At 41.6% G+C, this 27,599-nt stretch overlaps 2 protein-coding genes across 14 annotated transcripts in view; one reads left to right on the top strand and one right to left on the bottom strand.

Annotated features, from left to right (window-relative positions):
* Positions 1–8,421: 8,421 nt before the first annotated feature.
* On the bottom strand, positions 8,422–10,395 carry LOC139349020 (high-affinity zinc uptake system membrane protein ZnuB-like). The gene is made up of 2 exons (XM_070989464.1): positions 10,327–10,395; positions 8,422–9,519 (listed from the first exon to the last, which is right to left on the bottom strand). Exons 1-2 carry the CDS (start codon positions 10,393–10,395, stop codon positions 8,422–8,424), a joined length of 1,167 nt encoding a protein of 388 aa, XP_070845565.1.
* A 6,703-nt stretch (positions 10,396–17,098) lies between these two features.
* tcf4 (transcription factor 4) overlaps positions 17,099–27,599 on the top strand; it is a 248,766-nt gene continuing 238,265 nt past the window's right edge. For 2 of the 13 annotated variants that reach the window (XM_070988571.1, XM_070988564.1), the window contains exons 1-3: positions 17,110–17,951; positions 18,263–18,301; positions 22,663–22,735. In XM_070988571.1, coding sequence (XP_070844672.1) covers positions 17,850–17,951; positions 18,263–18,301; positions 22,663–22,735 — 214 coding nt within the window. In that variant the 5' untranslated portion in view covers positions 17,110–17,849. Of the gene's footprint in view, positions 17,952–18,222; positions 18,302–22,662; positions 22,736–27,599 lie in introns of all 13 variants that reach the window. The other 11 variants (XM_070988560.1, XM_070988567.1, XM_070988572.1 and 8 more) reach the window with 11 other exon arrangements.

Below are 27,599 nucleotides of genomic sequence, written 5' to 3'. Positions count from 1 at the left end.
TGCTGGCAATTTGTCTGTCTGATGGCTAGTTTCTTTTAAAATACAAGTTACAAGTTATGATTGACATGAAATAACCAGCCCTCTACCCTGACCGGTCAAAATGTTGACCGGCCACCATGTGTGCAAGCTGAGAAAGCCGTCGCAAAGGAGTTAATGCTAAAGTTATCTGGGATGGCTTTCTGTATAGTGCGGAGAGAATCATCATTGATCATGGTTGGAGAAATCACTGTGGATTCAGAACCTGGTCCTGGTTGGGAGGAATAGATCCTGTAGCAAATAGTGGTATGGATGGTGCAGATGGGGTTTTGAACCATTCTGTCCACTTTGTTAAATTTTAATAGCAAGCTTCATTGAAAGTGAAATGCATGTGTCAGTGATGATGATGATGATGATGATGATGATAATGATGATGTCTAGGGCCTACCTCATGCCAGCCTGGCCCTGATTTTATGTATTTCTTACCAATGAATTTGTAAATTCACAGTTATTTATCAATACATGTTTATCATATCTAATGTTTATGATAATGTGGGATGGTGAAAAACATCTCCGCTGGCTCAGCCATATCCTTGGGCTGAAGCAGGTTGAGGAAATCTGTATTCCATTAACTGGTTTAGCTTCAGACCCAGCCCTCCACTCACCCTGTTTTTTGGTGCACTGATGCTCACAACCTGCTGCACAGCCACATCTGGTTGTTCAAAGGCCCCAATGTGTGTGTGTGTGTGTGTGTGTGTGTGTGTGTGTGTGTGTGTGTGTGTGTGTGTGTGTGTGTGTGTGTGTGTGTGTGCGCACGTGTGTGTGTGTGTGCGCGTGCGTTAAGGTATTTTCCCAGCAGCTGCCTGCAATCTTATGCTTTGGTGTCTCTCTCTCACACACATACTTGTACAAACACATTATTAAAACCATTAGTTGCTGTGAAACAAGGCTTTTCTTCTGCCTTAGAGCATTGTGTGTGTGTGTGTGTGTGTGTGTGTGTGTGTGTGTGTGTGTGTGTGTGTGTGTGTGTGTGTGTTTCTGTTCAGACCAGCAGAAAGGCACATGTTAACCTATAAAAAGTTAAAGGTTAATGAGGAGCAGGTATTGAAGTTGTGTACTTGCTGTACAATTAGAGTAAAGCAAGTTGTTATTAAAAGTAAGCTTTACAAAATAGGTTAAGCTGAACACTAAATCCACTCTGAGAGTGAATAAATTATAGCCTACATGCAGTTGTTTTTTAGATATGCTAGCAGTGTGGCTCTGTGTATGTCGCGTTGGTGTGGCAGCCAGTCCAGCACTCTCGACGATTGGAAGGATTGCTGTGAAATTTTGTACAAACTGTGGTGACCCCCGGATTTTTCCATCAGTGCTAAAATCAAGTCAAAATGTCAATTTATCCATTTGGTGTGTGACCAAATACCAGCAAAACTAGTAGCATTCATAAGCCTGTTCGCTACGTTTGGTGCTAATTGGCAAATGTTAGCATACTAACATGCTAGACTAAGATAACGAACATAGTACCTCTTAAACTTCAGCATGTTAGCATGCTGACATTAGCATGTATCTCAAAGCAACACTGTGCCTAAATACAGCCTGACAGAGCTGCTAGCATGACTGCCTGTGAAAATCTGTGGTGCTGAGGAATCACATCCATATTTAAACATATAAAAACCGACATTTCTCTCATCGTCCTGTAGAGTTGCGCTTTATTTTTTTTTCTTTTGTCTGCTGCAGTCGGTAGAAATCCAAATCATCTCTGAATCAACATCAGATAGAATTCATAGAACCTTAGTGAGTAACTCCTTGTATTTGATTGTAATTTGAAAAGAACGAGCGTGTGACCAACAGAAACAGATTGAGGATTTGGTCAGCTCTGAGGTGTGAATCTGTGGCGTTCTAGTTGTCTTTCTGTGAACAAATGATTAGAAAATAATCAGAATAATCAACATCAGAACAGTGTTCAGCTTTCTCTTTAAAATTGTATTTATTTGGCCACTAAGTCCACAACAAGCTAACAGACACATACCCCCAACAGCTCCGAATGACTGTTTTAGCGGACAGTTCCACATCCTGCAAACACAGCACAAGGCATCCCATTTGAAAGTCACGTTTGTGTCTACAGTGGATTTGCAGCTGCCTTCGTCTTCTGGAAACAAGGTTGATGAGTGTTGAGACTGAATCAGTAAATGTGCTGTGGAACCAATACTTTGAGCTAACAGAGGCTGAGAAGCTCCAGAGAGTGGGATAGCTGGTGATAACCAGCTTGTTCATCTACTTAATATCTGTCTTTATGTCTAATTTGCGGTATATTAGCATGATTGATGATCTTGATATGACAATATTTTCTACTTCATCCAACTGTACAATATATTACTATTGTCATGATATAATGACACCATAGTTTTAGATTTAAGCCATGACACAGACCACGAACATAATGGAAGAGGGATTGAGTCTTTGGCAGTTTCCTCTGAATTTCCAAGTTTTTGTGACAAGTTAATCTGCACTATGCATCCTGTTAAGTAGAGCAGAGAAAAGGCAGCTGTACAAAGTGCCTTTTTTCCATCATAGCAGGAGGTGAAAATGTTTTGCTTTTAAGTCACAGTACTCAGGTGTGGCCTTGTGTAAAAACATCACACTGTCCTTATCTATAAGACATTACAGTTTCCACCTGTGACATGAACAATCACTGTTTTCCTGCTGCTGAGACAGTACACGCTTTCTGGAAACGGTTGCATAATGAATGAATGTTGTGTCTGCGCGTGTGTGTGTGTGTGTGGACTGGAAGACAGAATGTTCTGCAAGAGGACAGACTGACTGCGGCTGATTCCACAGGTGTCAGATAATGTGTGTGTGTGATAGTCACATGCTTGGATATAACAAAAACAGAAAAAAATGTGTGTCAGTGTGTGTGTGTACTTCTGTCAGAAGGTCAGTGGTGTGTTTTTTTATGAAGAAAGATAATTGGTGAAGTTCAGTTTCACCTTGAACCAGGGCAAAGGGGTTCAATGTGTGTGTGTGTGTGTGTGTGTGTGTGTGTGTGTGTGTGTGTGTGTGTGTGTGTGTGTGTGTGTGTGTGTGCGTGCACGCTCTTGTTGTACCTCCTGTCCTTGTGAGGGCCAATTAGAGTTCTACACCTTGAGAGTGAGGACACTTGGGCCGGGACTCACTTTATCAGAGAGCTGTTTGATGCTTAAAGGGTAAGTTCACCCCAAATTAAAAACATATCATATATTGTTCAGGCTTTGAGATCCTCTTCCACTCCAGTACAATGCAGGTGAATTGAATTGAGTTTGTGCTGCTCACATTTAGAAGGTTAAAGAGAAATAAGTCCTTCCAGGAACACTGTCCTTGGATAATCCACAGACTTCACTGGGAACAGTTTTCATTTAGATGATTTCTTGAATATAGATCTCTATCATTTTGCTAATTTGGGTAAACTAACCCCTTGAAGGCCTCATGAGATTTTATAATTACTTACCTAATGTGATGTAATTTCTGTTTAAACAAGATGTTGGAGTGTGGAAATCAGACAATGAGGGATCAAATGATTGAGTGTTGTATGTATGTTGTAAAGACATTTGTCTTGACTCACTCAAGAGCATAATGAAGTCACCATCACTCATTTCATTTGGCTCTTTAAAAGAAAGAAAGACATCCCTTTATTACAGTTACAGAGGGGGAAACTGCACACGTCATGCATTGTGAAATGTGGCAGACCAGAAGCAGTGGGCTGCCAGCCGACTGCCAGCCAACAGCCAGCTGTTTGATGCTTAAAGGGTAAGTTCACCCCAAATTAAAAACATATCATATATTGTTCAGGCTTTCAGATCCTCTTCCACTCTAGTACAATGCAGCCAGCCGACTGCCAGCCAACAGCGGTGCCCGGGGACCCAGTTCTCTTTGTCACCATGGTCAGGTGGTGATCTTCTTGCATGTTTTTAATTGGGGTTTTTTAAGGGGGACCCCAGGTGAGCTCGAAAGAAACTCCACACAGAAAGGCCCCTTTTCCTAAAGCAGCAGGCACCAAAGGCGTGGTAGAGGACACGCCCCCGGCACTCACAGTGGGAATCGAACCTGGTACCTTCTAGCTGTGAGACGACAGTGTTAAGAAAGAAGTTAGAAGAGACTAGAAAACAAAAAATTAAATAAAATACATTTAAAGGAAAATTAAAAACAGAAGCCAGTAAAAGAAAATAATTTAGCATTTAGAATGATTAAAATCACTGAGCAGATATATTTACTTTAAGTAAAAGCTGTAGCAAACAATAATAATGTTTTCAACCCTGATTTAAATGAGCTGACAGTTGGTGCAGACCTCAGGTGTGCAGGGAGAATGTTCCACAGGTGAGGAGCATAATAACTGAAAGCTGCTTCACTTTGTTTGGTTCTGATTCTGGGAACACACAACAGACCTGTCCCTGATGACCTGAGAGGTCTGGATACTTCATACGGGGTCAATAAATCTAGAATATATTGTGGTCCTAGACCATTTAATGCTTTGTAGACCAACAGTAAGATTTTAAAGTCTATTTTTTGACTCACAGGAAGCCAGTGTAGTGATCTGAGGACTGGTGTGATATGGTCCATTTTTCTGGTGTTTGTAAGGACTCGGGCAGCAGCATTTTGAATCAGCTGTAGTTGCCTAATTGTTTTTTTTTTGTTTAGGCCAGTAAAGACTCCATTGCAATAGTCCAACCTACTGAAAATGAATGCATGAACAAGTTTTTCCATGTCTTCTTTGGACAGACATCCCTTAATTCTGGTTATATTTTTCAGGTGGTAGTAGGCTAATTTGGTAATGAGCCTTAAATGGTTGTTAAAATTCAGGTCAGAATCAATAATTACACCAAGATTTCTGGCTTTATCTGTTGCTGTCAGTGACATGGAGTTAAGGTGATCACTGATCTTTGACCTTCTATTTTTGGGGCCAAATACAATCACTTCTGTCTTATCTGCATTAAGCTGAAGAAAATTCTGGCACATCCACCCACTGATTTGATGAATACACTCACTCAGTGAAAGTAAGGGACTGTAGTCATATGATGACACGGAAATATAAAGTTGTGTATCATTGGCGTAAGTATGATAAGAAATATTATGATGCTCCATAATCTGAGCTAGAGGCAACATGTAGATATTGAAAAGAAGTGGTCCGAGAATGGACCCTTGTGGCACCCCACACATCATCTTTTTTTCATTCAGGCACATGCTCACCAATTGACACATAGTAATCTCTATCTTGTAAATAGGGCTAATGTCAGTAAGTCCCACTCACTTTTCCAGTCTGTCAAGAAGTATGTCATGATCAACTGCGTCAAAGGCAGCACTGAGATCTAATAATACTAAGACTGAGGTTTTGGAAGCATCATTATTCAGATGTATGTATGTACAGTCTCAGTGCTGTGAAGAAATTCAGACTGAAATGCATTAAAAAGATAGTTCTGCATCATGAAAGCATGCATTTGTTGAAAAACAACCCTTTTAATAATTTTTCCTCGAAAGGGAAGATTTGATATTGGCCTGTAGTTACCTATTACTGAAGCATCCAGATTAGTCTTTTTTAGGAGAGGTTTTATTGCTGCAGTTTTCAAGGCCTGGGGAAACTGACCAGACTGACGAGAATTATTTATTATTTGCAACGCATCTGGAGCTATACAATTAAAAACATTTTTAAAAAAGTTTGTTGGCAGAGTATCAAGGCAGCTTGGTTAGTGAACTACTTTTACTGTATCTAGGAGGTCATGTGTGCATGCAAGATGCAGTCAAACACATGAAGGGTTGGGGCAGTGAAGTAAGGCCAGAATCTTAAAGGTAAAGCTGATGAAACTAGAAACCAGAGAGGGCAGTGGAGTAAAGTTATTCTTTACCGTTATAATTCAGTGTGGATTAAGGTTAAGGTCCAGGGCAAGGCAATGCATTCGAAATGTCTTTGTGCTTTCTAAATACTTTCTGATTGCTTTTAAGAAAAGAAAGTGTTATGCCCCAGACTAGGGGAACCAGGACACAACACAAAAGGGCTCCCCTCTTCCTCCCAGCTCCCAAGAAAGGCCGGTCACAAACTCTGCAGTCTAACAAGGTTTATTTATTTAACCAAGTAGCAATGGCGTCTGGGAGGGCATGGCCAAAATAACAAACAAAAGACTTCCATTTTGTTGAATCTTTCCTGTCCAAAGTAAAATAAAATAAATTACAAAACTCTACAGCTACTATACGACTCACCTCGTTAGGATAATATTAATATTATATTAATAGTATTTACAATAATAACAATAACAGTTGACAAACACACACAATCTCAGCCACTGGCCACAGCGGCAGCAACACCATCTGACACAGCCCTCTCTTGGAAGCGGAAGGAGAAGCAGGAGAGGGAGACGGTCCACCGACCTCCCCCTTAAGTAGCAGCACCGGCCAATCACTACTCCCGACCTGCAACCTGTAACAAGGGCAGAGAGAGCAGAACACAAACACACACACACACTCATACACACACACACACACACACACACACACACACACACACACACACACACACACACACACACACACCCTCTTAGGCCCGGGATGACACACCGCATCCAGGATACACCAAAACAAATGCAACAAATCATAACAATCATAACAAAAGGAAAGGAAGGGAACAAGCACTGTATGTGGATCGACACTTCTTTTAATGACATTAAGAGACTACCGTTCATTGCAACTCTGCAGATCTACACAGAATGCAGAAACAGAGTCACACTGATTATTATGAAAAGTCTCAATGTAATTAATGAGAATTATTTCAGTGTGGGAACTAACGGTCAGAAAAAAGGATCAACAGGAGATTATACTGCAATCTGTTCAATGAGAACACACACACACATATAGATACACGCGCATGCACGCACACACATTTATTCTGATTGGATTTTGGAAGCTAAGCTTTCCAGCAATAGCTGACCTTTTGTTTAAATATCAACACACAGAAGGTGCTCAGGCGCACAGTTGCCAAAAATCTAAGTCCGTTCATTAAGACGTATGTTCAGTAAGACGGATGAACTAAAATAATGAATAAATATTCCCCCTGAAAGCCCAGTGGTGGATGGTGTAATCTAACCCAAACTAAACTGTACTAATGCAGATGGATAGATGGATAGACAGACAGTATTTAAGTCACTGAACTTGACTTGAAATATTTGATTAACTGATTTACTCACTTGTGTAGATCTACTTCTCCCCTGCTGTTGTCTGATGCAGTTCCATTGGAATTCATTGATTTTGTCTCAAAATGTGGTCCTTTTAAATGCTGATGTGACCAGGCCCCAAAGTTTAAAGCTGTGATACACACGTTTATGCTGATGACCAGTGTGCTTTCACAGGATGTAATGAGCATCACCCGAAAGCTTGTAGTTCAAAACACTGAGTGCAACTAAAGAACTCAGTGTGTGCCTGTGTGTGCCCATATGTGTGTGTTTGTGTGTGTTGTGGCTCTAACAAACACACTTCTTGTATCAACTGAGCAGTCGAGCCCGAGCTTTGCATCTGAAGTGGTTCTGTTCTTTTTATACAGCATCTGAGCACACCGCAGCTCTACAAACACACACACACACACACACACACACACACACACACACACACACACACCACAAAGAGCAGACCTCAGCGGCAACCATGGTTGGGTTGCATGTGGTGCCAAAATGAAGCAGCCTCTCTTCATCTATCTATGAGTGTGTGATGAGAGTGTGTATGCGTGTGGGTTTGTGTGTGTGTTGATTTGAGTTTGGGAGAAAGCAACAAATCCCTGGTTTAGGCCACTGCCGTCCCCCATCTGCCTCTCTTACCCCTCTCTCTCGTCTTTCTCTCTATTTTTACTTTTCCTCCCCTCTCTCTCTCTCTCTCTCTCTGTAGGTCATTCTTTCCCTTGCTCTCTCTCTCCCAGAATATCTCTCAACTTTCCACTCTCTCTCTCCTTTCTGTTTGCTGACTCTGCACCTCTGCCTTCCTTTTAAACCTCTCAACACACACACTCACACACATACGTGCACACACACACACACACACACACACACACACACACACACACACACATACACACACACACACACAGCGACGCACGCACACACACTCCTCTCAACATTGCACTTAAGCACAATAGTTATATTCAAATGTGCTCCCACATGGCTGCTGTGGGTCGTCCGTGTCCAGTCAGCAGAAGTCGGAGTCGAACACTGAAACCTACATTTGAGTTTAATAAATCAAAAGAAGGTAAAAATAATCAACTGTTATTTTTGTGAAAGATCATTTTTAGACAGGAGGGGTGATATTTTCATAATAATACGGCAAAGCAGAATGCTTTTCACATATGACATTAATCATTAGGATTTAGGTGATGATGAATATCACTGAACAAGAACCAGTGAACCATGATGATGATAATGATGATGATCATGTCATCAAGTACTAGTGTGATGATACCGATGATGATGATGATATTGAGAAAGACATATATAGTTTGAAATTGATGAGCCTGATGATGATGATGAAGCTTGAGAGGATGATGATGGTAAGGCTAACAATGATGAGACTGATGATGAAGCTTGAGAGGATGATGATGGTGAGGCTAACAATGATGAGCCTGATGATGATGATGAAGCTTGAGAGGATGATGATGGTGAGGTTAACAATGATGAGACTGATGATGAAGCTTGAGAGGATGATGATGGTGAGGCTAACAATGATGAGACTGATGATGAAGCTTGAGAGGATGATGATGGTGAGGCTAACAATGATGAGTCTGATGATGATGATGAAGCTTGATAGGATGATGATGGTGAGGTTAACAATGATGAGACTGATGATGAAGCTTGAGAGGATGATGATGGTGAGGCTAACAATGATGAGACTGATGATGAAGCTTGAGAGGATGATGATGGTGAGGTTAACAATGATGAGACTGATGATGAAGCTTGAGAGGATGATGATGGTGAGGCTAACAATGATGAGCCTGATGATGATGATGAAGCTTGAGAGGATGATGATGGTGAGGCTAACAATGATGAGCCTGATGATGATGATGAAGCTTGAGAGGATGATGATGGTGAGGCTAACAATGATGAGACTGATGATGATGATGAAGCTTGAGAGGATGATGATGGTGAGGCTAACAATGATGAGACTGATGATGAAGCTTGAGAGGATGATGATGGTGAGGTTAACAATGATGAGACTGATGATGAAGCTTGAGAGGATGATGATGGTGAGGTTAACAATGATGAGACTGATGATGAAGCTTGAGAGGATGATGATGATGACGATGATGATGAAGCTAGTGATGATGATGATGATGGTAAAGAGGATGATGATGGGTGAAGATGTGAGGTTAACGATGATGAGACTGATGACGAAGCTGCTTAGGACTAAGATGATTATGAACAAGAAGAAGAAGAAGAAGAAGAACATGAAATTAGTGAGGATGCTGATGATGCTGATGATGATGATGATGATGTTGATGATGATGATGATGATGATGATGGAGACGGTGAAGATAACAATGATGATCTGTAGGAAAATTGGGTTTCATGATAAAACTAAAGAAGACCAAAGGGTCCTGCTGATGCTCCTGCTGGCTTCACTCATCTGTGTGGAAACTGTCACCATGTCTCCAGATCTCAGAGTTCTTTGCTATCATTACTGATGCAACTGATGGGCAAAAGCAGGCAAATAGCATGAAAGAACCCTTTAATACTTTAATCCATCTCCCAACTTTTCCAGCTGAGCCAAATGTACGAACATTTCTTGGGTCATTTACAGACATAGAGGAAGGTTTATGGGCAAATTCAACATGCACATAAACAGCAGTAAATAAAACTGCACTTACCGAGAAAACAATTTTTACTTTGTAAACCGAAGGAAGTGGCCTGAGCTTGACCCCAGCTGCCTCCCTCAGGCCCTCTTTCTCGTTTTTCCCTCTCTCTCACTCTCACGCTCACACACACATACTGTACACACACGCACTCACGCACACATACATACACGCTGGAGACACCTGTGTAAACCATGGCGCCTCCTTATCCCAAAGAAACACCCCGGCCAGGATAACACCACACACACACACACACACACACACACACACACACACACACACACACACACACACACACACACACACACACACACACACATACACACACACACACACACACGCACACACTGCCTTCTAGAAATATCCACCCTCACACTCTGACACAGACTCACACCAACCAAGTATTCTACGGTGAGATCTGACACCTGCTGATCTTTCCCCACTGAAAAGACCCTCAGTTACTCTTCATCTTCGTCTTTAACTGTTAAAAATGTCACTTTTACCTGAAAGAGCAGGTGTTGCTGCTCAGCCACATTCCAGTCAGGTGTGGAAGCTGGAAATCTGTAGCTCATTACTGAAACTTCTATCTGAACTGCATGAGTCGAACCTGAGTCCTTTGACCAATGTGAATTACCGTTAATCGTGGGCAAGAATATTTTTGAGCTGCATTGGAGAGCAGCAGCATTGGAGCAATTCTATTTTTCAGATTAATGATGACAACAGTTGTGCACAGCAGAGGGAAATACTATTCTATGGTCTAAAGGCTTCTGTAGGAGGGTGGTGACCTGAGGAAGACCAGACTCTGCATCCCACAGACCAGCTATTAACGTCCATTAATGGAAGGACAATCTTTTTACCCTACCCTTTACCATGCTGTAATTGCCATGCAGAGATGATACAGAGAGAAAGAATCTGATCATTTTGGACACCAGCTGAAAAGAATTGAACCAAGGAGGAAAATGCTGCATAGTTCATTTAAACCAAACCTTATTCTTGCATGCCCGGGACATGCTCTGAAGAGCGGCCTGGGGAAATCTGACTGGCCACCATAAGTGCCACCCGTTATCTTAAAGTATGATTGGCGGTGAAGTGGGACATTAGTTTGAACAAACTGTATGTTTTAAAGGTACAGTTTCTTTTTGAGGACTTAAAGAAAGATGTATGAAAGCTTTGAATTCTCTGTTGTGCTGTGATTGGTAAGTCACTTTGGATAAAAGTGTCAGCTAAAGGAACTTAATGTAATGGGGGGGGGAATTAAAAATGAGAATGTGAGGAACAGTAGTTGTTTTTCCATGTTACTGTCTAGTGAATTTGAAGCAAACTTTTGAAATGGTGCAAAAGGCAAAAACAAAATGTCGCTTCCATCAACTGGTTTGAGGCAAATACACGAGGCTACGCTAAGTGTATAAGTGTAGGTTTAAGTATGAGCTGAGTTGCCTTTGCCATGTAGAAAAATAGAGAGAGGTCCTTAAAATTTTGTTTTTTTGCGTGTTATGAGAATATCCAGCACCAACAGTGGAAACAGCTTCTTCTTCTTCTTTTTTTTTTTCAAAAAAGGCAAAAAGCAGCTAAAGAAGCAAAGTTTTTTTTTTTATTGTGCCTTTTCCATCCATCCATTTTCTATGCCGCTTATCCCTTTCGGGGTCAGCTGTCAATGGGTGGGAGGCGGGGTACACCCTGGACCGGTCGCAGGGCAACATATATACACACACAACCATTCACACTCACACTCACACCTAGGGGCAATTTTAGAGTCACCAATCAACCTAATGAGCATGTTTTTGGTCTGTGGGAGGAAGCCGGAGTACCCGGAGAACCCACGCATGCACGGGAAGAACATGCAAACTTCACACAGAAAGGCCCGATCCGGGAATCGAACCGGCAACCTTGTTGCTGTGAGGCACGTGCACTACCTGCTGCACCACCGTACAACCCTGTGCCTTTTCCATCAACCTTTAATGCCTCTAATACTTTAAAATCCACATTAAAATATGGATCTTGATCCTGTAACATTAATAATTAAAGTAAATATGAGTAATGGGAAATGAATGATATTCTGACCTGTGTGTGTGTGCATGTGGTCACGGACTGTGGATCGCAGAAATTATTTTGTGATCCAAAAAGGAAAAAAAAAAAAAGTTTTCTGCTCAGAAGAAAAAGGTGACAGCAGTTTCTAGCTCTGTGATGGATGCTTTGACTGTTTTTAAGAAGAGGGCGCTCAATGAGTTCAGCGGGAGGAGGAGGATGGAGGAATGTTCCAGAATGCTGATACTGGGGACAGATTATACACACACACACACACACACACACACACACACACACACACACACACACACACACACACACACACACACAAAACAAACTTGAGCCAACACTCATCTACTCTCTTGCTTTTCCTCCTTCTCTCTCTCTCTCTCTCCAAACTCCAAAAGCACTCACACTTTACACACACACACACACACACACACACGCACACACACACACACACACACACACACACACACACACACACACACACACACACACACACACACACTCAGTGATCCGGGTGGAATCAAAGGGTATTAGCTGTGCGGTGTTCAGTTCCCCCGGTCCTTTCCCAGCATTCTCCACAGCTGTACGATTACACAGGTGTTTGGCAAAAACACACTGTTAGAGACCGCAGAGGGGCGGAGTGTGTGTGTGTGTGTGTGTGTGTGTTTGAGTGAGACAGAAAAAAAATGAATATGCATGTGTGGTAGCATGCGTTTAGTGTGTGTCTGCTTGCACAGCTTCCCTGCAGGAGTGTGTGCTTTTGTGTGTATGTGTGTGTGTTTATAGCATTAATTCCTCCCAGTGACTCAGCCCTGCTTCCTTGACCACCAACATCATCACATTTTAAATTCACTCCTGTCATTTTTTTCTTCCAGTCAGTCTCACAGTCTTCATTCATGTCTGTAGTTTTCTGAGAAACATAATCAGTGTGTTTGGTGTGCTGGAGACTGTATGTATATGGGCCAAAGACCTTTTGGTGCATCTCCCTCTGACATCACCAGTCCCGTCTCATTCTCTACTGTCTACTATCAACATGCTGATGGCTAGCAAGTCTTATGTTTACCATGCTCACTATCTTAGTTTAGCTCGCGTTCTCACATTTTCTCACTGGAATAACAAGTACATCCGAGGCTGATGGGAGTGTCGCTATTTTGCAGAAATTTGGTCATAAACCAAAAGAAATGGACAAATGAACAAACTGACCTGATGATGGCACCAAATAGAAAGTTAAAGGATCATCAAGTTGAAGTAATCCTGTAAGGAACATGAAGTCGTAAACCAAACCTCATGATAGTCATGAGAATTCATCCTCTGGGGACCATGAATGTTCAGACCCTTCTCATTCCCAGGTCGCCACACCCCTCAGCGTCTGTTCAACATGCCTCAGGTTTTCAACTACGTCCAAACAAAATACATTTGTGGGAAAATGAGCTGCTCAGAGCAAGTGGAAGTAGTGTAAAGAGTGAAAATGTCCACAGATGGAGGATGTTCTGGTGGATGGACGGGTCAAAGACAGGGCTTTAGCACATGAGACCAGGATTCATGTCTCATTTGAAACCAAAAGTCATCATTGACCTACTTTAACTTATGTAATTTAACTTAAGTAGAACTTAAATTATGTCACAAATGTGAAATAAGTACATAAAATATGTGATGTTATAAATGAACTTACATCACGTATGTAAACATACTTATTTTAACCCTGGCCATGATCTTTTCCTGAATCTAAGTAGTTTTGGTGCCTAAACCAAACCAAACTGTGACAGTTTCACAATATCAGCCACATGTTAGAAATGCAAGATGCCGAGTAATAATCTCTCTCAGGCAAGAAGTTCTAAGGGTTAGGGTAGAGGGTAGAGGGTAGAGGGTAGAGGGTAGAGGGTAAGGGTAGAGTCTTTCTTTGTGAACGTGTTTGTAGGCGTTTTTTTGCAATGGACCTCAGGCAGATATGCAAAGTGTAAATCAAACTGAGTCTAAACATGTGTGTATCATATCTGTGGGTTAAGATTTGACTGAGGTATGTGAAGGAATGAGATTTTTGACCCAAATCTAAATCACCAAGTACAATAGCTAACTTCCCATTGTCCCTAGGACACCAGCATGCATGTCTGTGCATCCCATCTCTCCCTCTGCAAAGCCTAATCGACTCTCCTGTGCCCTCCTGAAGAGGTGCACCTCAAAGTTTGCAAACCTCTGACCTAAAGTGAGAGAAAGAAATGCTTATAATTTATACTCACGTAGTAAGAAACTATCCTCATTAATGCCACATCACACAAGCTGTGCATCATTTGTGCACTGTTTCATATGTCAGCTATGCACAGCACAGTATGGGGGAAGCATGTCCCCCATGCTCCCTCCTTCCCTGCTCATTATGTAATAACTTCTACATATCAAGGATGATTTTTGCAGCTCACTTGTGACCCAGATGTGACAGACATTCTGTGTTTCCTTTAGACCATAACTGTGTGTTCCTGCTCTGCTTCAAGGTTAAAACACTCAGACTAAACCAGGATACGTTGTTTGGCTGTTATGTAACTCTCTCCTGCATTCACACGTTGATAATGAATGAGAAGCAGCGAGAAGTTGACAGTTCAGCTTCACTTATTGTCAAATCAAAAGATGAGTTCGGGTCATGAAGCCCTATGAACTAGCGGGACGATTAAAGAATCAAGAAAGTCAAATATTTGAAAAAATCTGTTTACATTTCAGTCGTATCAGCCACACAGAAGAGCTCACAGGCCTTGACATTCCAATAGAGTAACTACTCCCTCAATTTTCTTTGTCCTTTCCTCTTTCTTTCATTCTGTTTCTTCTTTTATGACTGTCCTCAGTAATAAGATTGTCAAATGGTTGCTCAAATGGATTAAAACAACCTGTCTTTCTTTCTTAATCCTTAAAGCAGCATTCAGTGATTTTTCTTTTCTTTTCTTTTTCTGCCATTTGGGTGCAGTGGAACGAGCAATAAACACAACGCTGACATTATTGTCACCTTATAAAACTGTAATGGCTCACTCATGGCCACATTAGCATCCCATGGGAGCCATGTTTGTGTCCAATACTCACACTCCTTTTAGCTTTAATTTGGTCTCCACCCATTACTGAGAAGAATGTCTGACTCCTTGCTGCTAACATGCTGGACAGGTAGCATCATCTGGACGTAATGCAAAAGACAAAAGCAGGTGCATGTGCCCGTTTGGCGTGACGCGGGAGACAGTGTTCGATCATGAGAAAGATGATTTCTTTTTTCTTAAAACAATGGGAGCTGATTACCCTCTCAGTCCACAGTTTGTTTGGCTGCACTGCAAACAAATGGACCACTTGCTCTTCTGTTGTATTCCTGACAGAGCAAGTGATCATGGCATGTTTCCTGCTCTCAGTGCTTCATACTTGCGCCATTTCCAGCTCACCTCTGGAGCCTGTATTGTTCAAACACACCTGTTACAATCACTAACCACAGACGTCACAACCAGGCCGTCAACCACGACTGAGATCTTTAGAACTTTACGCATTTTGTTAAAGTTTTCTTCTCACCATGAAGATGTACTGAGTAGTTTTAGTCGCCTAAACTTGATGACTGTACAGCTGTAGTGTCCTCATCCCCCATCAAACCTCTCATATAGATCGTTTTGTAATGCACTGACAAATGACTTATTCTGTCATTTAGGTGTGGTGTCGTATAACTTAACATTCCGACATCTTAGATTGATTTCTTTTGAGACAGCCAATGGCGCCAGTTTGTTGCTGTGATCATCTGATTATGCAGACGATACATCACATCAACATTTAGTCACCTCTGTTACTGTGCCAGCATTATATAAACAAACTTTAGGATGCAGAACTAACCAGAACACGTTGTTCTCCTCGCAGCATTCATGTCTTCTTGGTTTGATTGAACAATAAACAAGACTGTTATTGTTTGTAATGACTCATAGTGACATTGTTAACATTTTTCATTCACTTCATGTTTTTTTTTTCTTTTTTGTGAGGACTTGGGGACCATGTTTGGCCCTCTGCAAGACAGGGCCACATTATTATTAGTTAATAATACACAACCCAGCAGTTTGTACTTTATGGTACACTTTTCCCCAATGAATTTGCAGTTAATCAACATGCCAAAACAACAACAGCAATAACAACAATTGACACAGTGAAAGTGGGGCTTTTTGGGGACCCTGGGGGGTTTGGGGTCTGGGGACAGTTTCCTGCTTTGCATGATTAGTAATCAGCCCTGGGGTCAGCCTGTACACATGTGTGTCTGTCAGGTGTGGTTTGGCTTCTAAAAGTGGATTAACAGAGTTGTGGTGCGTTCACTGTCCACCTCGCGTCTGACAAGATTGTCCCGTCAGCACTTTTAGCGTAAACTGTTGATTAAATTCACCTCAGATCAGGAACATAAGGCAGATTAAACATGCTTGCACCTCCGTGTTTTGTAACATCGAGTGGATCTGTGCTCTCTGCTGCTTTGTGTATAAGCTGTTACATGGCTTTCAGTTTGTTTGAGAGTGACAGGCTGTGAAGGGCCAACAGGCAGGGCCACTTCACCCAGCAACAAATAAGCCTTTATGTCGAACCTGCACCTGTGTGTTTTTGCTTGCTTTTCCTCTGTGAAAGAAACCTGCACATGCAGGGTGTAATTTGCAGAAATAGGCCAGTCATTTTATACCTGCAGGCTGTGGGCTGCACAAAAAAAAAAAAAAAAAAAAAAGTACTGCAAAGTATTCCACAGAGGTGGGTTTTGGTGCTGTTGTGGTTTAAGTGGTGACCCATAGGGGGTTACCATGCAGGTCAAGTGCTGCACTTGTTTCACTGTACTTGTCTAACCAAGAAAAAAAGCATAAACTGTCCACATATAATACAAGAAGAAAGACGGATTCATTGATCGACATATTTAGACATGTCAAACAATGGATTAATGGAAAAGGAGCCATCTATAGGAATAAAAATATATATAAGTGAACAAATAAAAATGCTGATATAATCAGATAATAAACACAATCAAGTTAATACACGTAACACATAAATTAACAGTAAGATTTTAAAATAAATAATAAAAAAGTTTGATTTTGTCTCAGGTTCAAGCAGCATTACAGTTCTCTCGAGAGGAAAAAAAACACCTTTTCCAACCCCAAGTAGCCCAATTAACCCAGTCCAAAAGCAACCAGCCAATCGCCGCACCAATCAGCCAATCAATCATATCCACAAACCAATTTTTCTTTCAAATCTATTTATTTTTCCTGCAGATTTTCCGCTCTCTCCTGCAGCAGCAGCAGCAGCAGCAGCTCGGCGCTCGGCGCGGTGGTGTTAGACGAGAATGTAAGCTAGGTGGCCGCACGAACACATTTATCACACCGAGGCTGTGCCAGACGCACATGGGATCCGTCCTGCGTACCTGGGGATCTTCAGCACCCGCAGCCGAGCGGAGGGGACCCTCAGCCCGCTCAGGAGCAGCGCTCACCCTGCCTGACACAACACACACCACACTCACACACACACTAAGCAAGCAGCACGCATTTCAGAGGTGATCTTTTCCTCCCTGAGAGCTTCGCGGAGACTCAGCGTGATATTTATTTCTATCGTGTGTGAGCCTGACAGTCAGCCGCGGCGGACGAACTGCGTCTCAGCGCGGAGAGGTCGGACTTCTTGGGCTGGGGAAAACACACCAAAACAGTCGCGAAAAGACTCCCGTCCTGTCGCCCCCCGTCTTTTATTTCCTGTCAGTTTTTTTTCTTGCGATTTATTTCCTGCTGCCAAACCAGGAACCCGGGACTGAGCCCCTGCTCCGAGGATGAGAGAAAACTAGATTTGTGATCGAGGCTTTGAGGTTGTTTTATTGGATTTATTTCGCTGTGGAGGAAAAGAGATTCGGGAGCGGAGCGGTGCGCAAAAAGCCGAGGTCTTCCTCCTCTCTTCTCTCCTCTCCCTCCCTCTATCTCTCCATCTATCAATCTGTCTACCTATCCTCTTCTATCTATCTATCTCTCCATTTGTTTCCATGTTTTTAGGTCCGTGCGATTTTGCTAAAATGCATCATCAACAGCGGATGGCAGCTTTGGGAACAGACAAGGAACTGAGTGACTTACTGGATTTCAGCGCGGTAAGGAAATCCATCTTCTTCTTCTTCTTAATATGAATGTTAGGACTTGTATCATGACAGAACAAGCCGTAGAAGAAACTAAAGGCGTCCTGTAGGCTTCATACTGTTTACATTTTTAACGTATGAGTTGCACCGAACGTAACCTGCATATTTTAGCCTTCACTCAACTATTTGCACAAAACTTGTGTGTGTATGTAGAGTAACTTGCATAGAACTCAGTGCATATTGTTGGTTTTTGTAATTTCTTTTTTTTGTTTGTGTGTGTGTGCAGAGAATTGTGATGCTGCATTAGTAATTTTGTTGTCTTATAGATGCGAAACAGCGATTTGAAAATGTTCCCAACATCCATGGTAGTATATCTCATTTTAAGTCCTTTTCTCCTTCATGTGTAGCCTGATTTTTTGCCCATGATAGGGGTTAAGAAAATGTTTCTTTTCGTCTGTGTGAGTTGATAGGCTGCTCCATGCACTCTGCACCGGGCTGTGCAGAGTATTTCAGATGCAAAAGGCTCGATGTTGAATCATGAACCTGTATGACAGACAGACAGACAGACAGCCGAAACGAGACAAACGTGTCTCACTGTCACCACAGATTGAGTGTTCCTGCAGCAGGCTGTTAAATGCCCAAACTCATGACTCCGTTTAAAAGTTTGCGTTTTTGTTAAAGGACAGCCTGTGTTGTGAACTTGACGGACAGGAAACAGTGTCCCCGCTCTCGGCCATGTTTTCTCTGCGCCTCTCCTCCTCTGGGAGCAACTTTGGTCTGAAGAGGAGGAGAAAGAAAAAAAAAAGAAGAAGAAAAAAAAAAAAAGAAAAATCAGAAACACCCCAAAATGAAGAGGGGAAAAAAGGAAACGTAGAGAGACATCATGAACATAATATCAAAATATCAGCTCTATAGGAATGAGGCTAATCATGCTGCATGGGATGCAAATGTAGGTGAGAACATCAGTACATTTATTTTTTTGCATCAGTGTAAGTTCCTGCAAGAATGTGACTGCAATAAGCAAATTAGATCAGATGAGGCCTGTGTGCACAATGTGAGTGACCTGAGTGCTCTTGATATATTTTATAGGAGGCATATAGTCTGACATCAGGATATCAAGCATAAAAGACCAGTGATGCTGCAGGAGAGTCAAAAAGAAGAGATTAAAACCCCATAAATGAACCTCTCAATCTGTGTTGGAATGTTAATGCAATAAGCAAATATGATAAAATCACAGCTGAGGCCTGCATACACACTGTAGCTGACTATGTAGGAATGCTATAGAAATAGTTTCTAAATTCAGAAGCTATTTTAAGAGCAGTATAATCGACATAATAATTTCCCATGATTGCACTTTAGTGATTTTTTAATATTATAGAACACTATATGTCATACAGTATGTGTCCACTCATTGAACCATGAACACGATAATCTCTGAATGCTGCAATAATATTACAGGACGGTTATTATGAGATTTTCAACAAAGGCCATACAGTAAGTTCACTGTTATGTCAGACCTGAGATCCACAGACATGTAACATGCCTCTATAGCAATAATATGATTTGCAAAAACATGTGCTGTCATGGCTAGTTAGGCCTGTGTATACCATAAATGCATTGTTAAAGTCTCTATTGAGGAATTACAGGTGACAAAAGTCCAATAAAATCACTGCAAAGTCATTATTTAGTGCAACATGCATTCTCTCAAGCCTCCATAACAACATTATAGGAATATTATAGGAAGGTTACAGCGATATTTATCCAAAAAGCCTTACAGTAAGACAGTTAAATTCATAACTGAGTCCCACAGACATATGTGACATATGTCCATGTAAGAATATTGTAGGAATATTTTTAAACTGTTGAAGTAAAATGGGATCAGTCAGTCCCTTAGTGAGGACCATACTGACATAACAAACCTCTGCTGGAATATTGTAATGATCCAAACTGTGTACTTTATATATACAGTAAGCCTAAACACTGTGCAAAGCTCTGTAGTAATATTATAGCTGGCAAAAATACCATGAAGTCCAATTAAATCACCATAAACTCCTCATGAATGGCACTGAAAAAATATTAGAAGATCAGAACTGTGGACAAAAGTGCAACAAAATCAGTATTTAGTAGTGCAGACATGCTCTTGAGTCCGTGAGGTATATCACAGGAATATTATAGATATTTTTCCTGTCTTTCATTTTTGACAGGTTTCCAAAAATGTCAATCAACCTGTCTTAAATTCTATTTCTTGAAAACACGTTCAAACAAAGGAGGGCAGCAGCAGCCAGAGTGTGTCTCGTCTCATTATAAACGCAGGCCGCTCGCATTAATTTATGCGATCATCTGTCTTTGCACGCCTACAAACTGACACCAGCAGCTCAAAGAGCCTCGACTGGGATATCGATAGACCTGCTGATAATCAGAATTAGATCTTTTGGTTCGCAAACATTTGTTTTCTCTTTATTTGTCGCTGCCGTCAGGGAGATCGAGTGCATGAGCAACCTCATTATCCAACACACACACTAACAGGCCCCACAGGCGGCATTAAGAACAATGACAGATCAAGTATCTGTTGTTTTAGTCAGGGTTCATTTACTAATATAATGGTCAGTTCAAGAGAAAAGAAAAATTCGCTCAAATCCTGAAAAGCTTTTAGCATCTGAAAGTCTGAAGCTCCGAGTGTGTTCACGATCACTGAGATTTCACCATCAAACACGGCGACACACTGACCTGATGTTTATCCAGAGGGGTTATCTATCGGGGTCAGATGTCTCACTCTGATAATGTGAACTGTTCTGTGATGAAGCTTTCCAGTAGCTCGTACAGTTAAACAACAGGAATCAGTATTCAGCTTCAGTCTGTGTCTTAACGTGGGCTTGATTCTCCTGTAGATCTGTAGAGCAGATGGTAACTAGTCCTGATGATTATCTCGTATGTTTAAGTCAGATTTGAAGTAGATATGAAGTGTTTCATTCCAAACTGAACCATCAAACATTTGGCAAAAGTGCCACTTTTCAATGAAAACGCATTTCGAATAAAGGTGAGCGGGTGATTTATTTCATCCTGTGTATTTTTCACAGATGCTCAATGAGGAATTTGATCTCCTGCTTCCCAGAAACGCTCCCACAGTGTTTTTGGATGATGAACTCTTCATATCTGTTTTCAGCTCTGAACTCAGTCTGTGTGATCATTGGGGCTGGGTATCGAACCTACATACACTTTGATTGCAGACCAAAATGTGCCCATAGTATTGAAAACACTAAAGAGGTGTGGACTTCAGTCATGACATGGACTACAGTCATGTGGACTTTAGACTCGACTTTTCAAATTAAAAAAACAAACAAACTTGGAACTCAACTTTGACCTTCACACCAATGGCTGGTGACTTCAGACTCTGAATGACTTAATATTCTCATCACGGCAGACAGACCACAGGCGATACTTCAGATGATCACCGTCGCGTGTTCAGACTGCTCTGGTCCATCAAAAAACAAATGTCAGCATGCAACACATTTGGCTCAGAAATGACTAATGATGAGTTTGATTGATCCGTTTGATATTAAATGTGATAAAGTTTATTGAAAATAAGAATTTGAAGATGTATTCATTCATTCTGTAAGTTATAATGCTGATTGTTAAGACTTTTTGAATGGTCTCAGTTCAGGTGATGGACACACACTGACACTGACTTCAGGTTTAAACACAAAGTAAAGGACTTGGACCTGGTTTGACTTGAATTAGGACTCAACTTGAGACTTACCTGTATTGATTTGGTGCCTGACTTGATGTTTTCCAGTATTTCCATGGAACCTGACTTGGGTCTTGACTTGGGTCTTGACTTGGGTCTTGACTTGGGTCTTGACTTGGGGTTTGCTTGTCCTCGGGCTTGACTAGGACTTATCTGTTTCCCATGAAACTTGAGACTTAACCTGTCTTGACGTTGGATTTGGGACTTGTTGGACTGTACTTGGGACTTGATGTGGGATGTCTCGACTCGGGACTTGACATGTGATTACCTATCTTGACCTGGGACTTGACTCAGGGACTGTGGGACTGTCCCATGGGACTTGACCTGTCATGACTTAAGACTTAACCAGGTCTTGACTTGGGACTTGACAGCAAAGACTTGCAGCTTGCAGAACAGTGACTTTGTCCCACCTCTGCAGGAATCACATCCTTGTCAGATTGATAGTGTTGTTTAGTTCCTCTTTGTTCAGATGTTCCTGATTTCAATCCTAATCTGGTCAATTTTAGACTGCAAACATGTTTTAAAAATATTTAACATTTGAGAACTTTGCTAAATGACAAGCACATTTACTGTATGTTTCTTTAAGAAAGATATGGAAAAATACCATTTTGGTATTGGTACTACAAGAAAATGGAATGACACCCAGCCCCAGTGATGATGGACCTTTAGTTTTCTTGGTAAACATCCACAGAGAGTTCCCTTCCAAAACAACATATCTAATATTTTAAAAGCAGAAAAAAGCCAAACTAAATAATAAGATAAAAAATAAAGATGATTGAGTTACCATTAAATTGAAGACATTTCCCAATAAGACTGTAATGTGATGAGAATCTGGCAGCAGCATTTTCAGCCAAATGCCGCCCCGATGTTTTGGAATGAAGCTTTCTGTGTGTAGCTGCAGTGATGTTTCTGTAGAGATGTGTCTTGCTGTCTGCAGTGTCAGTGCTCTCGGAGGTAATGTGCGCTCTGTTTGTCTTGTAGATGTTTTCCCCTCCTGTTAGCAGTGGAAAGAACGGGCCGACCTCCCTGGGGAGCGGACATTTCTCTGGCTCAAGTACGTCAGCCCTCTTCTTTTTTTCCCTTCTTCTTTTCTTCTCCTTTCCTCCTCTCAGCCTCCTCCTCTCCTTCCTCTTACACCTGCTCGCTGGTGCTTCGCTTGCTGTTTGAATTTTCTCGTGTTGGTAACCATGTTCCCTACATGCAGATGCAGTTTTCTGGGTTTGATGCCGTTTTGCTTTGTGGATCGCTTTTTGTTCTGAGGAGACGAAAAATTGCAGGATTTGTATTTATAAACTCTGACTTGCTCATCCGTTATTTGAGCACTCTGGTTGGCATTATTGTTGAGCTGGTTGGTGTTTTCTGTACCATTTGTCCATCTATACTTGCCCGTCTGTGGCACTAAACCCACTGATTCCTACTGAAGATGTAAATGTCTAAGAACAGCTAACAAATGTTTTTTAATTAAAAAGCACATTTTTTCAGCAAATGTTGCTCAAACAGCAGGGAATAGTGCATTTATTGGGGACTATTTTCAGCAGCGGATTAACACACATTGACCAGAGAGAGATTGACGTTGAATATTATAGTGTGTGACTGTGTGCGACACTTATTTTGTTGGAATCACCTGTAACATGCTTGTGTGTGGTATGCTCCTGTGGAGTCTGTACATGTTTGCTTTGCAGGGAATGTCATGCGACTGTTAGGTGATGTTGTGATTATTCTTTATTTTGGGGCCACACGTTTGTTTTCCAGCTGCTCAAGTTCATTCCTGAAGGAGACTTCCTGTTTTTCTGATTTGCCGCTCTCATTCTTTCCTGCCTCTGTGTGTGTGTTGTGCATATCAGCTCGCTGTGTTTTTCTGCACAGTGCTGTTGTCAGTGTGGAGCAGGCACTGTTTGGTTTCATCAGTGGTGGGACATGTTGGCTTTGACTTTGAAATGTTACGGATATGTGTGTGTCTGAGTGGAGCATTTAACTGCGCTGTCAGTGCTTCAGTCCATCAGATATTCTGTGTCTGAATTTACAAATTGAGTCAATCAATGACTTGTTCATTCTTCTGTGCAGTGATGGAGTCTGTGTTTCATTCATTGAGTCAGTCAGTAAATAAGTCGCACACACACATCGGCAGTGGTGGGATGTAGAGTACATTTACTCAAGTGTACATAAAGCTTATAAAATATGATGTTTTCTTCAGAAATAAACTACCAACAGTATCTACAAGTGGAGCTGAGTCGGGTTGATCGACAGAAAATAAATTGGCAACTGTTCTGATAATCCTTTAGTCATCTGTCATGCAAAACATTTCATGGTTCCAGCTTCTCAAATGGGAAGATTTCCTGCTTTTCCTTTTAATTATTCTGGTAATTTTGATTTATTTGAAAGAATTTTGAGGTTTGGACTATTGATTTGACACAACAAGTGACAGCTCCCTATAGGAAGGTGTCACTGTGGGTAATTGTGACGGCATTTCTCTCTATTTTCTGGATGTGAATGGAGAAAATAATCAGCAGATTAATCCACAATGAACATAATCATGAGCTCCACCTCCACCAACTACAACAGTACAATCCTGCTTTTACACTAATGCATGACTAATAATACATTGATAAAATATATAATGGTATAAGAGTCAAAGGGGACAGTTTTTGCATTGAATACCTTCACTTTTAATACTTTAAGTGCATTTTATCTGATCATACTCACATGCTGTTACTCAAGTAATATTTCAAATGCCTGACTTTTACTTTTAATAAGTATTTTTACATTGTGATATGAGTAATGTTACCGAAGGATCTGAATACTTCCTCCACCCCTGTACATGACTGAGGGAATAAACGAGTTGAAGAAAGAGTCTGTCGGTACATCATGTATTATAGATTCATTCACACAGTCATCCAGTCAGTCAGTCAGTCACTTTGTTAGTAAGTAGGTGAGCCATGAAGTAATTGATTGGCTCATTCATTCATGCTTTCATCTAGCCAGTCTGAAAGCCACTGCGTGACTTCATGAGTGAAAGAGTTCAGGTCAGTCAGTCAGTTCGGCCGCGTTCACACTGACTTTAGCATTGTTTGAAAAAATGCGTTCATTTGAACGAGGCCTGTCCAGCGATGCAGCCGGGCTGCCAGCGCAGAGGGCTCAGCGAAAAACTGCACGGTCATCCGGCCAACACGTGCAAGCATGCATTCCTGGAGGATTTTTACTGTTGACCCCGCAACTAATAATTGCAGCTGTGACTTTCCAGAGTTGTCCACGGTCAGAGTATCATTTAAGCTGCTGTGAGGTGTTTTGCTGTGTGTTAAGTCTTCTGCAGTAACTTGTAGTTTTTAAGGCAGGGCTGTTTTCAGTCTGAACGCCCACTTGGTACTGATGTGTAACTATGTGCAGATGTGTAGGGGAGGTTGAGTGAAATCTTTCTACTGGCTGAGTGGTTCTACTCAAAACAATATTCTATCATCGATCACGCAGTGATCATGAAACGTGGCTCATGTGGGTTTTTTTTGGCTTTTTTTTAATGCCCCCACGCCAGTGACAGCCATGGCTGGAGGCATTATGTTATTGTGTAGTCTGAGCGTCCGTCCGTCCATTTGTCGCTTCTCGTGAACTAGATTTGTCAGGAATTTCTTCAGATTTGGCACAAACATTCACTTGGACTATAGGATGAACTGATTAGATTTTGGTGGTCAAAGGTCAAAGGTCATGAGGACCTCACAAAACACATTTTAGGCTATAACTTAAGAATTCAAATGAATTCTGACACAATTTCACATAAATGCCTCATAAGATAAACTGAAGCAGTGTTGCCATTTTATATCCAAAAGACACTTTTCTGTGCGTTTTTTGGGCTGTTTAGTGAGCTAGTGTATGAGTTGGATGGTCAGCTTGAATCAATTGATGACCAGACTTCCTTACAGATAAGCAGAGGTCGCTAAATTAATATCCAATATTCTTATATATTGAGTATATGGACATTTATATTCCAAGGATGACAAAAAATACTGAGCTGTGCAGTCCAACAGGTCCATATAGTCTCTGTGGTCGAATCTATGCTTTCATATTTGACGTCTTTGCTGTGATCGTACATCAGGTTGTCGGTCATGCAGCACATCTCTCGTGTATTTTCCAGCATTTTATTGTCTGATGGTATACGCGTCATGTTCTGGAACACCTGTACGAGACGAGCTCAAACCTGGCCCTTCAGAGCAGGAGGATATTTTCTTTTAAAAATCTTTCCTGGAAGCTTTTCACAGAAAACAGCTGGGCTGTTTATGGTGCTCCCGCTCATGTTATTTGCCTCTAAACGGCGTTCGGAAGCCATTTTGTTTGTTGGCTGGAAAACAGAGAGATGTCGAGACGTCTTCTTTGTTTACTGCTTCATTGTGTGGTTGTTGTTGTTTGTGCTCTGCGGTTTCGGTGGTGTTGTTTGCTCTCGTGCTGTGCATACAAATGTGAGGCAGGACGACGAATGTTCCAATTTCTGGAAAAAAAAAACACTCCGCTTTTGCAGCATTTGTAGCGGTTGTTAGGCCTCGGTTTGCTGCTTCGATGTGAATCTTCATTTTAGATTGTTTGGATTTTTTTTTTAGCTTCTGATACAGGAATACACACCGGTGTCACACACACATGCTCTCATCCCTGTGCACAAATCACACTCTGTTTCTCGTGCACACACATCTAAACGCACTCGTGTAAAAGATGCAACACACGCGCGCGCACGCACACAAGCTCGTGCTCTGCTCACCCCTGCTGTGGCTTTCTACAGGCCTCGGCATTTTGATGAGCCCGGCGCTGTTTGTGAATGCAGCTAATTAGAACTCTATAGGCCCACACAACCATGAGAGCAGCAGTTTGAAAAGGCTGGGGCGAGGCCAGAGGCTGGGACACACCGACACCGAACAGAGTCCACACAGGTTCAGGCTAACAGTCACGTCTTTGGTTTAGATATCAGAGAAGTTTAAACACACATTTAAAGATGTGTTTAGAGATGAAACATGATGCTCAATGTTCACTCCTGTCAAGTATTTTCTTCTCACCACTTAGCTCAAGACTTTCATCTCCTTGCGTGGGATTAATGAGCGTATCTCATCCATTCATATCCATTTCTTTGGCCTTTTAAATCTGACAGCACAGCAGCATTGGCTCGAGGCCTAAATTGGATTTAGCAGGTGCTCAGAGGCCACCAGGGGCCCCAAAACTGGCAAATTACAAAGTGAAAAAGTTTTTGTAGCTTCAAGATGCTAACTTTTCATGAATTAGGATTAATTTTTATTCTGGCTGGATGATAACATGTTGTTGGTGTTATTATCCAAATGGATTTGAGAAAGCTTCATAACCTTAATGGGTTAAAATTGTGTCTGTCAAAGAGGGAGTGTGTAATTCTTGAAAGTGAGCTAATAGGAGCTACATTTTGGAACATTTGGGCCCTTTGACCCCCTCGTACAGCAACAGTTCCAGTCCAGTCAGTCTGCTCCTCCTGTCCTAAGAGTGGTATGATGGGACACTGAGTTCAGCAGGCTTGGTTCAGCATGCCGTGACACGATAAAACAGGTGGTTGTGTTTCCAACCACCTGTTTTTCTGCACGTCTTCAATTTGTGCAGAAACCTGAAATGCTGGAAATTCCCTCAAAAGTCAAAACGCTAAAAATGAAATGTGTCATATTACAGTGTAAACAGACATGAAGCATGTCCTCATACCTAAACGGCTGAGTGAGTGGGCCAAACTCTCCCAAAATGTCTTATAGGTTTAGGAAGAGATCATGGTTTGGGAGATGTTACGTAACCCTTGTGTATGTTACCTAAGCTAAAGTAAGTCAGTGTTGACTTTCTGTTTCACACACACACACACACGCACACACACACACACACACACACACACACACACACACACACACACACACACACACACACACACACACACACAC

Source organism: Chaetodon trifascialis, chromosome 20 (genome assembly GCF_039877785.1).
Source record: "Chaetodon trifascialis isolate fChaTrf1 chromosome 20, fChaTrf1.hap1, whole genome shotgun sequence".
Classification (NCBI taxonomy): domain Eukaryota; kingdom Metazoa; phylum Chordata; class Actinopteri; order Chaetodontiformes; family Chaetodontidae; genus Chaetodon; species Chaetodon trifascialis.
The sequence above is the reverse complement of the archived record's forward strand: the minus strand, read 5'-3'. Positions and strand labels throughout refer to the sequence as shown.